The 13,782-nt window shown below is 36.5% G+C and overlaps 1 protein-coding gene across 4 annotated transcripts; it reads left to right on the top strand.

Moving 5' to 3' along the window:
• Positions 1-8,859: 8,859 nt before the first annotated feature.
• Positions 8,860-13,307, top strand: LOC148021174 (peroxidase P7-like). Of its 4 annotated transcripts, none has more exons than XM_087699011.1 (5): positions 8,860-8,933; positions 9,858-10,459; positions 11,517-11,705; positions 12,172-12,340; positions 12,715-13,307. In XM_087699011.1, exons 2-5 carry the CDS (start codon positions 10,139-10,141, stop codon positions 13,113-13,115), a joined length of 1,080 nt encoding a protein of 359 aa, XP_087555137.1. In that variant the 5' UTR covers positions 8,860-8,933; positions 9,858-10,138; the 3' UTR covers positions 13,116-13,307. The 4 variants fall into 4 exon arrangements, with proteins under 4 accessions (XP_087555137.1, XP_087555138.1, XP_087555136.1 ...); XM_087699012.1 differs by lacking the exon at positions 8,860-8,933 and adding an exon at positions 8,940-9,280; XM_087699010.1 differs by lacking the exon at positions 8,860-8,933 and adding an exon at positions 8,940-9,678.
• Positions 13,308-13,782: the final 475 nt, after the last annotated feature.

Below are 13,782 nucleotides of genomic sequence, written 5' to 3'. Positions count from 1 at the left end.
TTTCTCTTCTTCTATGCATTTCCTCTATGAATGGAGTACTTGCAAATCAGATCAAGAGCTATGGAATAGAGGAGGTGGATCGAATACCACCATATGGATTGTGGAACCACCATGGAGCTTTTTCTTTACGTTGTCAAGGATAAGATAGTTCATTACACCCTTGTCAATTTGTTCTTTCTTTCTTTCGTGTGGTTTGGGAGAAGAATGGATAAATCAATGGGTATGAGATATTTATTAGTTTTGTGAGAGGTAGCCATTGTAAACTTGGATGAAGTGCTTGAAACAGTAAGCATTCTATCAAGTTCAAAAATCGAGTGTGTGAAAAAGCTCCAACAACTATTGAAAGATCAAGCCAATAAGATTAATCTAGTGCCCCAAATGCATGAGAAATATATTACAGAACCACAACAACAAGGTTTCATTTTCTTCAACTCGTGCATTCGTTGACTTCAACATCCAATGGTCATTTACTTCCTTGAAAAGTAGTTGCAAATTTCTTAATCAACAACCACACAAGTACATCAAAAGTACACTTCTTCAACAACTTCAATAACAATAAGGCATTGTGCATATCCAGGCTCATTTGTAATCTTTATTGTGCACACTCTCGTATGCCAAGTTGTATGGCCCAATTATTCTTTAATTAAAAAAAGGAGGAGAAAAATGGAAAAATAAAAGAAAATAATAAGAAAATCACTATAAGGATTTGAGCTTATAGCGACGGCGATTAGCGACGGTGGGTAGTGGCGTCGCTATTTGCGTCGGTATTTGTGTCGCAAAAGCGATGCAAATACCGATGCAAATAGCGACGGTCCACAGGGAAAAAAAAACAGGCCGAAACCGAGCACGGCTTTATTTCGCATTTTCGCGTTTTGTGTTTTGAGAGCGAGAGCGAGGGAGAGAGCGACCGTCATGAGAGAAGGAGAGGAAGAAGACTTGCCGCCATCGCCGCCGCCGCCACCGCCGTTGATCGCGAAGGAGAGGAGGAGCCTTCATCGCAAAGAGGAGCCTCCCCACACTCGCCATATCTCATCGGTGAGTCTCCCTCTCTCCTTCTTTTGCTTGTTTAAGGTTTAAATCACTTTCTCTTTTGCTTGTTTAGGAGAGGAAATGAGAGAGAAAGAGAGGGAGAGGGAGAGGGAGGGAGAGAAAGAGAAAGAGAGGGAGAGGGAGAGGAAGGGGGAGGAAATGAGAGAGGGAGAGAAAGAGAGGGAGAGGGAGAGGGAGAGGGAGGGAGAGAAGCATTCTCTCTCTCCCTCTCCCTTTTGCTTGTTTAAGGTTTAAATCACTTTCACTTTTGCTTGTTTAGGAGAGGAAATGAGAGAGAAAGAGAGGGAGAGGGAGAGAGAGGGAGAGGGAGAGGGAGGGAGAGTGCATTCTCTCTCTCCCTCTCCCTTTTGCTTGTTTAAGGTTTAAATCACTTTCTCTTTTTCTTGTTTAGGAGAGGAAATGAGAGAGAAAGAGAGGGAGAGGGAGAGGGAGAGGGAGAGGGAGAGGGAGAGGGAGAGAGAGGGAGAGAAAGAGAAAGAGAGGGAGAGGGAGGGGGAGGGGGAGGAAATGAGAGAGGGAGAGAAAGAGAAAGAGAGGGAGAGGGAGAGGGAGAGGGAGGGAGAGGGAGAGTGCATTCTCTCTCTCCCTCTCCCTTTTGCTTTTGGAGAGTGTTAGGATATATTGTGAGAGGGAGAGGAAATGAGAGAGAAAGAGAGGGAGAGGGAGAGGGAGGGAGAGAAAGAGAGAGACGGAGGGAGAAAGAGAAAGAGAAAGAGAAAGAGAGGGAGAGGGAGGGGGAGGGGGAGGAAATGAGAGAGGGAGAGAAAGAGAAAGAGAGGGAGAGGGAGAGGGAGAGGGAGGGAGAGTGCATTTTCTCTCTCCCTCTCCCTTTTGCTTTTGGAGAGTGTTAGGATATATTCTGAGAGGGAGAGGAAATGAGAGAGAAAGAGAGGGAGAGGGAGAGAGAGGGAGAGAAAGAGAAAGAGATGTATACTCAAATGGACAGCTTTATGGAGATGTATGTCTACTCAAATGGATAGCTTTTGTCTACTCAAGATGTAGTCCACCTGTGTGTATATATATTGGAACGATAACATATCCATGATTATGGTAATGGTATGCACTTTGCTTTTTTTATGGGTACCATTACATCGACTCCTTAAGAGGGCTAAAAATTAGTCATACACTTTATAAAGTCTAATTAGGAGATTTAAGATACACGATAATAGACTTATCGATAATGGTATGCAATGTGCTTTGCCATGGGCCACGTACATTGGTGACTCTTTAAGATGGCTTAAAATTGGTCATATCCTTCATAATGTCCAAGTAGGGGATCTAATTGTGATATGCATCATTCCTTGTTTTTGTATTATAGGCATAACAAATTAGTAATCATGCCAACTAGTCAACGGAAGGACTAAAAGAAAATGATACCCTAGCTAATGGTCATTATGGTTCTTCATCAAAATGAACCCAAAAGTATTGCTATAGAAGAAGAATCCCTTAAATTGAGCATAGGATATTTTCTTCAATTGTTATGATTATGAGTATTTCTCACAACTATATATGGAGTTTATCTTAAATGGACTGCTCATCCATTTACAAGGAATCTCTAGTAAATCAAATTTTCAGCTTATCACCATTCAACAACTCAAGTAGTACAAGATGCACTCATAGATTTTTGTTTTTCACCTAAATAAAGAGGTTGAAGATAAATCCAAAAATTTAGTAAATCATCAAGCTTTGGAAGCTCTTCTTGAGGGGTACAAGGACTTGTTTGAAGTGCCTACTGAACATTACCTCCTAGGAGAGCAATAGATCACCTATTGATTTAGAGCCCAACTCAAAGCTAATTAATAAGCCACCCTATAGATTGTCTAAGTGTGAGCATGAAGAAGTAGCCAATCAAATCAAGGAGCTTCTTGAAATGGGATCTTTTAGGATGTGTATTGATTACATGGATTGAAACAAGATCACAGTGAAGAACATGTATCCAATACCGAGAATTGATGATTTGCTTGATGAGCTCAAGGGGGTAGATTCTTTATAAAGATTGACTTGAGGCCATGGTATCATCAGATCCGTATGCGAGAGGGTGATGAAATCAAGATTGCCTTTAGGATTGATCGAGGGCTATACCATTTTCTAGTGATGCCACTTGGGCTTATTAATGCTTGAACTACCTTCCAGAGTATGATGAACAAGATTTTGCAGCCTTTTCTTTTCTAGTTTGTCTTGGTATTCTTTGAGGACATTTTGATTTATAGCAAGACTCTTCCGGACCATTTATCACATCATTAGGGGAGTTGAGGTCTTGAAAATGCCTTTTAGGATATACAGAGAGAGTGTGCTCTAGACCAATAGGAGCAGAGCCTCCGTAACGTAAGTTCTATTTTAAAAAATACTGAAAGTCATTTCACAAATATATATATATATATATATATATATATATATATATATATAATATTACAATTTTGTATTATCAATATCTATTTTTAGCCTCTTATATTCGTGATTATGACATTCTTTGCATTAATGATATATAGTCCCCACCACTTTTATTTGGTGATATGTCTAGCTTAATGATAATGACATGTTTAATCTAAATTGAAATTAACAAAGAGCTTGGCACTTATTTTTTTCCCTCCTTTCTTTTATCCCTCTCGTGCTTTTCCCTCCTTTCTTGTGGTAGCTTAGTCCTCTCTCTCTCTCTCTCTCTCTCTCTCTCTCTCTCTCTCTCTCTCTCTCTCTCTCTCTCATGCACTTGAAGATGTGGGACTACTCCGTAGCCTCCTAGTTCAAGGGCTAAACTATACACGTAATATTGGATGATATTTTTGGTCCACTAAGACTCCATGATTCTTACTTTTCTTTTTTCATATAACTATCATGATCATCATTATCATGGAATGCATCACTATTAAATGGATACCAACTACTCATCTCATCAAAAATAACATCCATGCTCACTCTGACCTCACCTGTGATAGGGTTATAACAACAATACCATTTCTGCTCATCAGAATATACGACTAAGTAATAAGTTTGTTTTAAGCTAGCCTACAAAACTAGAGGACCCATTTAGGTGATGGCGTAGATTTGATTGTGGCACCTAAGTTTCTCATACAATCCTAGGTGCATTTTAACATTTCTTATATCAATGCTTAGAGTCTACTTGTACAAGTTTAGAAAAATATCACATGAAGATTGCATACTTCCTATGCATTTGAATCAATCCAAGATAATTAGTTTTGGCTAATTGTATTATGGTGGTGAAGGTCGAGCTAGGTAGCAGATGCCATGATCTTCATGGTTTGATGGTGCATGGGTCTCAAGGCTATGAAAGATTTTCCCAATTTAATGAATTGCATTATCACTACTTAATAATTTTACTCTGGGTTTTCTTCTTACTAGACCCCTACCTTACATCTAAACAAGCATTCCTACCTTGAATAGATGAAGATGTCTTGGTTGTAGACACATTGAAATTTAATACCTACTAATAAAACAATGCTAGATAATCATCTATCAAGAGCAAAAACATTGGCATAAGAAGGCCAAACATCTTCATTAAGTGTCATTTTATTGAACATTTGTGGTCTTTTCACAACTTGAAACTGCTTGTCAAAGCGTAATATATTTTTAGAAAAAAATCCTTTCTTAAAATTATCTACTAAATTTTCATACATGATTATGAGGAATCGAATAGCAATGTACCAAGCTCATTCACTGCACATCCTGATTATGAGATCCTTGCGTTTATGGAAGTCATAAGATCACGATCCTCTCTTACTTTCTCTTATGAGAATTCATAAAACAAATCCTTACCTTGACATTATTTTTTATGAACAAGTAAAAAATAACTTAATTTTTTTGCTACTCTTACAGATGCATAATGTGTTTCAAACTCAACACTAGAAGGCCCATGTGCATACAAGTGTGTGCAACATGCACAAACACTTGCACATGTACACACACACAAAAGAAGACATTGATTGTTAGGTATTTCATTTCTAAGTATCATATTTTTTGGTTTGAGAGAGTAATCACTTATATGTAGGGCTAAGTTGTGAGAACTTAGATGGTTTTTGATTATACAATGGTGGTAATTAGGTGCTACTGTTGGTTAACCTTGGCATTCTAACTATGAAAGTGGATGATGGGGTATATTTTGTTTTTGCTTGATTGGCAAGTAAGTATTTCCTATAGAGATATTCATTATTATTGTTTGGAGGTGGCACTTACCATGTGATGCTTTTAATCATACTCTTTGAAGATTATATATCCACAACTACAAAAAATGCTCACTTAGCTTTGATCTTTCAAGTTTGGATATTCGACATGCTTGCCAAAAGTGAAAAGGTCCCTAGAAACATTAAATATATTTTTGACTACATTTTCTTATATTGCTACTATGAATATGTTCCTTGATTAGCATATTGTACTCATAGTAGGCTTTAACACATATCCACATGCATCATATGCAAACCTAATACTTAAATCCATATGGAAAATTTATACACTTATACTAGGCTTTTACACGCTTCCACATGCGTTGTGTATAAAGCTAATACTTGAATTCACATGTGAAATTGATATTGTAATGATCCTAAAAAGGGACTTGCCTTTATGCATGCTAGAATTTAAAAAGGAAAGCTCATTGTTAACAAGTGTGGCATTGTTTGTGTGTGTGGTGAGAGATGGGGATCTTAAAATGGGAAATTTAGATTATTTAATCACTCTACAAAATTAAAAAATGAAACAACTACCCACCTATTTCCATGCTATATTGTGACCATAGTGGGATTCAAAACTCTCAAAGTTTTTACAAATTAATCAAAAGGAAACAATTCACCAAGCACATGAAGGTTGTTAAATAATAAGTACTAACATATATCACTCAGTGATGTGATGTGTCTTCCAATTAAGCCACAAAATTTTGGATGACTACTATAATTTGGTCAACTTGTGCATTAAGAAACAAGATATAATGGGAAGTGCAAATACATTTCCAATGACATTTTCTGAGAAAAGTACACTATTGTGTTTCATTAGCCTATCACATTGTGTGGCATTGTACATAAAACTCTTTTAGGACTAAAGTGTTATTCTATATTATACCTTCCAAATTGATTGAGGATAGAAGTTGGTCCATGTGGTCTAAAGGAAATAGGAATGATTTGAAATGAAACTAAATGGGTATGCATGATTTACTAATTGTTGAAATTTAACAACATAAATTGTCTCCCATAACCTTGTTGCTTTTATTCCCAATGCTTGGACTTGCATACATATCAAAAATATCAAAAAATGATGGGTCGAAACATATTATGTTCATAGTAAAAACATCTAAGGTAGCATAATGATATATTTCTTTAGTTTTCTAAACTTGATAAGTTTTGCATCAAATTGGTTGGGTCAAAGAACTTAGAACATGATCCAAAAATGTACTAGTAATTGGTACTTGAGAAATATTCATTGTTCCTTTTACAAAATCCCCTTCTTCTTGGTGAAAGCCTCACTTATTGCCTCATTGTGACATGGGATTATCATGTTTAACAAAAAACGCTTTTCTAGTTTGCCATTAAAAAACAATGAATGTACACTTAAATCCTTGCAAGAAAAATCCATGCACCCCTATAGCAATTGTGTCTATCAATATAGGCCTTGAATCTTCATGATGAAAGCATGTAAGAGAAGGTAACAAAGAGAGACCTTGGCACAAATGTTTCAAACAAGTTGAAACTTCTAGGAACTCAAGGCACCACTAAAACACTATAACAAAATAAGTAGAGATAAGAATTACTACTAACTCACTTGTCTTGACTTGAGTTGTTCCTTTGATCAATTCATTCTATCACATTCTTCCTTTTATTAAGTCCCTAAACCCTATAATTGCAACCATCAAATCAAAACAAATATTCATTTCAATAAGTCCATAGACCCATGCCTACACAACTAGGTTTTTAATGTATAGTATTTTATGTTTAAATTGGAAAATTAAGTAACCATCTTCATTATTAGAATAGGGTGGAGTGCAACCAATTTTTTAATTTAAGGGTGAAAGTTGGAAAATTATTAGAAAGTTATAGCCTTCATGGTATATTATGTTGGTTTACTTCTTGCATAGTCAATTCGATGTTTTGTAAGGACTTTCATTTGAATCCTTGGCATGAGATCATTCAACGTTTGGTCTTCCCCCAAAGCTCTAAGTGATGCATCTTTGCATTTGAACATTGATATGTTGTGCTTGTGTGACAAAACATTGCCAACTATATATATATTGAGTGTTGTGTTATGGCCAAATGGGCTTAGCATTGAGGTCTTAGTGAATGATTACTTTGAACCTAAGAATTGTGGGCACCTTTATACCTAGTATATTGAGGCACTAATAGAATTGAGAATAGGATATTGTTTTTGAAAGCAGGCAATTTTTAGTGCAAAAAATACTTGCATGGAAAAGTATAGTTCTTACTTATTTTGAAGGCAGGGAATTATTGGATGACTTCATTGTAACATGGATATAAGACAAATCACAATTTGAAATTTAATCTTCAAAATTAGGTAAGTCTTTGGTAAGTCTTCTTTGAACATGATTTGCACTCACATTCACATGGGGAAGTTGAAGTATGCTTTTCAACCAACAACACTTTTTCACTACATCCGTGAGACAACCAACTTGCCTTTAGCCTCTCCAGTTTCAATAATTTCAAAAGCACTTATGCTTCTTTCCATTTGGAAAGTTACAACCCCCTACTACGACATACATAATTCACAAGGACAATACACTTTTAGAATCTTCTAGAACTCAAGTTAGCCAAGCTTGTAGCTACCATGTTTTGTTCTCCCTATGGATAATCTGCGAGCCTTGCTCTTGTATAAAACATTAAAATTATATATCTATGAGTAAGAGATTGACATGATTTGTTGATGAGATGTCAATAAATTCCTTAAGTACATCTAACAAAGAAATTCTAAAAATTAATGTGAGAAGAGACTGCAAATCATGTTGTGCACATTACTTTTGAATTTGCTTATAGATTAAGATAAGCATATTTCTTTGCTAATCATGGAGCAACAAAAGTTGCACTTCACAAAGTCTTACATCATGAGAATAAGGGCACTCACAATGGCCTATTTAAAATTTTAGAGATTCTAAAGAAATCTTGTCAATTAATCCTTAACACTTATACAATAGAATCTTTAAAATTATTGCAAAAATGGGTAAGGTCTTTATTAGAAGGCTAACAAATTAAATTAATCATGCATTAAATGATTCAAGTACCAAGAGTTGTTGAGCATGTTATATCATACTATACAAAAACAATGTAACATAGTCAAGGGTAAACTATTGATGCCATTTGATTGAGCTGGACATTGTAACTTTCCTTGTCTAAGTTGCTTGTATTTTTTTGCAAATAACTAGAAACTACTTTTGAGACCAATATGAGAAGCATAATTCAAAGAGTAATGTATCAATGACACAACATGTTAACAAGTATGTGCATGAAGCAAGCGTGCAATAAGAGAATACTTAGGAACCAATTTGGGCCCACTAGACTATGACTTTGGATGATATATTTTGTAAATGTAATTTTACCGATAGAGAAGAATCTGGTTAGGTGACAAGATGGAAATAGGCTATGGCTACATGAAGAAATACTATTAATGTATACAAGTATGCAAATGATTGTATTATAAGTAATTGCTCAAAAGCAAATGTGTGTTGGTAGAATTGAACTTATTGCATGTGAATCTTTGTAGTTTTGTTGGCATGTTGATGGTGGTTGAGGTTCCAAGGTAATGCCTTTTGGGTAAGTTTAGTTGAGGGACAATGAATATAACATATGTCAATCATACATATATATATAATGGGGAGATACATCAACTTATAGGCAATAGCTCACACCTAGTGATTTAGTTCTATGGTCTTAGTTAAGGTGCATCCACAATATTGGAATTTTACTTCCTTTGCTATTTTTGGTTAATGGATGCATAGTTTATCAATGACTTAGATTTTAAACTTTTTGTATGCAAGGAGAGTTAGGTGAGAAAGTACCATGGTTAGTGTTTTACTACTGCATACCATAGGCTTGCTAGCACAAGAAAGGAGATTGTCATGGAGGTTAAGAAGATATGTCTCAAAGGCTAATAAGATTTTTGTTTTATTATTGCATACCATAGGCTTGCTAGCACAAGAAAGGAGATTGTCATGGAGGTTAAGAAGATATGTCTCAAAGGCTAATAAGATATGTCATGGAGGTTAAGAAAGGAGATTGTCATGGAGGTTAAGAAGATATGTCTCAAAGGCTAATAAGATTTCTGTTTTACTATTGCATACCATAGGCTTGCTAGCACAAGAAAGGAGATTGTCATGGAGGTTAAGAAGATATGTCTCAAAGGCTAATAAGATTTCTGCTTCTGTTGAGTTATTTTTTGCGAGATAGTAGTCCATCGAATGATTGTTATAGTCACAAAACGTAGTAAGGTTGTCCCTGGGGGAGGGTCTCAAGGTTCATGTGTCGTTCCCAAAACAAATTAAGGTTCTCTCTAGCACATGGCCTCAAGGGTGGATAGGCCATAAAGATGGATTGATGGAAGGAAGGGGGACGAGTTAAGGAGCATCGGTTGGTTTGTTGGGGTGATCATATAGATCATACATTAAGACACGCCTTGCAATTTGTGGTAATGGTGTATGAAGTGATCATATAGATCATACATTAAGACACGTCTTGTAATTTGTGGTAATGGTGTATGAAGTCCATCTTAAGTGAAAGATTGACGTTTGATAATACATACGAATCTTAGAGTAACTAATGAAGCGGCCTTTAATGCTTATGTGGTGATTTGTGTTTGTGATGCAGCTACTGGATAGCTCACATTAGTGCTGCAAGCCGGCAGACTCGCTTGCAGTTGGAGAGACAGCACTGCGGACATTATCTCGCAGGAGCGTACACTCACCCACTTCAAAATTCTCACATACACACACGCACTAGTCAGTAGTCGCTTGCGTACTGGATCAGTACACTCACTCAAGCAGTCGTCCATAGCTATAGCTCTCTCTATCTCTCTCTGTGTCTGTCTGTCTGTCTGTCTGTCGTCCATAGCTCTCTCTCTCTCTCTCTCTCTCTCTCTCTGTGATACCATGGGGTGGCGCCGGAGCGATGATGGGCTCGTATACACGCCATCAATAATGCTGCTAATCATCAACATTAGTGTACTTATGATGATGGTATCAATTGGCGGATACTCAGTGGCGGAATCAGTTCATGCCGATGATAATGGGCTAAGCGATGATCAACTGCATTTGAAGCCTGCCCCCCCGGGCCTCTCTTACGACTTCTACTCGGACTCTTGCCCGAGCGCTTACACCATCGTGGAGGAGCAGGTGACGGCCGTTATCCATCAGAACCCTAGCGAAGCTGCCGGCATCCTCCGCATCTTCTTCCACGACTGCTTCGTCCAAGTACTCCCTACTCCTCCTCCTCCTCCTCCTCCTCCTCCTCCTCCTCCTCGTCTTCCTCATTCCTATCTATCTCTGATCCCTTACACTAATTCTACATCACAAGCAACAGCATTAAGCATCCATTATACTACATTAAAAACTACATCGACTCTACACTCCATCAATCATCCTATCACAACAACATTAAGGACATTCTAATTGCTTTCACCACAATGCCATTAAACACAACGAAATTGTTTATTGAAACGGCGAACCCACGATAATGACTGGTTACTACCATGATCTATTAAAGGATTTCTATACCATAATACCGAAAGGCTAGGATAATCATTACTATGATAATAATACAAGGTTAGTATGAGAATAATGAAGGATTGCGAACATAATTGAGAAGGCTTGTACCATAATACTAGAAGATTAGGATCAAACGCCAAACAAGCAAGTACCATAATCCTCATCCTAGCCCTTCATCATTACATATTTCCTCCCATAAAACATCTCACACATCACTATCTTCTTCATACACTGATAATCCTTGAGCCTAATACTACAAATACAATTTTCTGTATGAATGTTGGCTTCAAACAACCAACATGAGAGGAGCATGAGAGATTGAATGACTAGTAAGAAGCCAAGAAGTAAAAATAAGTGAACTTCATTAGCATGCAAACTCTTTCAAGAACTTAGTCCTATGATTACTTGATGCACTCGTAAGAAGACACTATTGAACGGTTAGTTGCATCACCATTATAAGGTGTGAAGAAAGTGATTTTCTATAGTGACTACATTAATGAAGGATTGTCATGACAATATAGCATGAATCCCGCCTTCCTTAACATCAATCTAGATTTTCCCTTTCCTTTTGCACCATTTATCTAGGTTTTTCCCTTAAGTAAGCTGTCAAAACATACATATGGCCAAACCATCTACATTAACCACAATAAATTCATCATTGGTCCACAACAAAAATTAAGTTTGGCATAACATACAAGCTTATTTAAGCACTTGTAAGAGGCACTTGGCACTAATCGACTTTCTTACATTGCTCATGATGCAGGGTTGTGATGCCTCTATCCTTCTTGATACACCTATTACAGAGCAAATTGCTACTCCTAACAATGCATCACTACGAGCCTCATCACTCAAGATACTTGATGAAATCAAAGAGGCAATAGAGCTTTCTTGCCCTGGGATTGTTTCATGTGCAGACATCATTTCCTTATCAACTGCAACAGCAATATATTTGGTATATAGTAAAATAGTTTTCAAATGATGGTCCAAATGATATTGTTAGCGTCATAAGTAGTAGCTACACTCCTCATTCTAGACATCTCCAACATGGGATACATGTATTAAAGCACATTATGTGACTAGCTTAAGGTATACTTTAGTTTCAAAACAATACACAATAATGGTAGTAACATAGTTCTCAAATGATGGTCCAAATGATTTTGTTAGTGTCGTTGAGCAGTAGCTACACTCCTCATTCCAAACATCTCCAACATGCGATACATGTATTATAGCACATTATGTTGACTAGCTTAAGGTATACTTTAGTTTCAAAACAATACACAATAATGGTTTTCGTAGGATGAGTAACAAGTCTTAACACTAAAAAGCTTCAATGTATTCTAGCTACCCAATTAAATGAGTCCCATCTATTTCAATTCCAATAGCTACTACAATTGATTATTTGAGGTTAAATTGAGCAGGTTGGTGGTCCCAAAATCACATTTGCTACCGGTCGACGTGATAGCAATTCTGCTGCATCTAATCAAACCGTGATTGCAAACATTCCACCTCCAACTTTAAACATCTCAAGCTTGAAGCAAAACTTCCAAAACCATAGTTTGGATGTCATAGACCTTGTTGCATTATCAGGTATGTTTTGTGGCAATTAGAAAGTTTCTAGAATTAGAAATCATGTCTTTAAGTTTCCATCATTGAGTATATAGGTTGATCATAATATTAAACTTACATAAGAAATTTAATCTAGAGATTTATATATTATGAGTGTTTTTAAAGTTTCCTTGGTAAGCTTATATTTGGCTATGCATGCATGGAGAAAGAAGCTTGTTTGAGCATGTTCTTTTCTACATATTGTTCAAGGATGATGTTCCAATCTAATACTCAATATGATTTTACACACATACAAGTAGTATTCACATTATGCTACATTCGTTGGTTCCTTTGTTTAAATACATTTTTCCCTCTAGTTAACCTTTCCAACGAAAACCTTGATATGACAATTATAGGAGGACACAGTATTGGACAAGCCCATTGTCGAATTGTGGACTTGCAGATCTCCCCCACCATTTCAACTGATCTTAATCCAGCCTTTGCAGCTAATTTATCACGTATTTGCCTTCCAGCAAATAACTCTGCCAAGGGAAAGTTGACAGTTCACCTTGACTTCATTACCAATGACATATTTGACAATGGATACTTTAAGAATGTTCTAGCTAAAACAACTACATTTCACACTGATGCAGCTCTTTTGAATGCTACTGACACAAAGCAGCTAGTGGAGAAATATGCAAAAGACCAAAATAAATTCTTTCAACAATTTAAAATATCCATGGTGAAGATGAGTGAACTAGGTGTGCTTACGGGTAACAATGGTGTGATAAGGAAGAAGTGCTCAAAGCCAAATTAGAATCATGTGTAAAACCAAGTGTTTTCTATAGGTGGATCTTTTGCCTTTATTTTGAACTATGTGCATTCTATTGCACTTATACCCTTGAGATTAGGTTTCCTTGAAATACATCACCATTTGTTAGAGATATCCTAGGAGTGTTGTACATGTCATATTAATTCAATCATGAATATCCATTCTTTTGTGGCAAAACTTCAAAACTATGTACTGTGTAGTCCAAATGTGTTGGCATGGATTATAGCACAATAGCATTTCAAATGTGTTGGCATGGATTATAGCACAATAGCATTTCAAATGTGTTGGCACATATTATAGCACAATAGCGTTTCAAATGTGTTGTCATGAATTATAGCACAATAGCATTCCAAAATAATACAATTATGAATAAGGAGTTCTTCAGTAGGCAATGCAATGACCAAGTTTCTCTATATATGTATTGAAAAGTAAATCAAAAGAGCTTGTCCAAGTCATTCTATTACTCCTTGATATAATGGACCATAACACTATCTCATTGCAACCATAACATACATAGAGCATAAGAGATTCTTATGCAACCAATAGATTAAGCAAGTTAACATGTACAAATTGAGCTCATCCAATGCATGTCTTCTATTCCATAAATGGTACAACAATATATGACTTTTTTTTTGCAACACAAGTATAAACA

The sequence above is a fragment of the Lygodium microphyllum genome, chromosome 18 (assembly GCF_053477565.2).
Source record: "Lygodium microphyllum isolate KBCC chromosome 18, Lygodium_microphyllum_v1.1.10, whole genome shotgun sequence".
NCBI lineage: Eukaryota > Viridiplantae > Streptophyta > Polypodiopsida > Schizaeales > Lygodiaceae > Lygodium > Lygodium microphyllum.
Note: the sequence above shows the minus strand (reverse complement) of the source record. Positions and strands in the feature narration are given on the sequence as shown.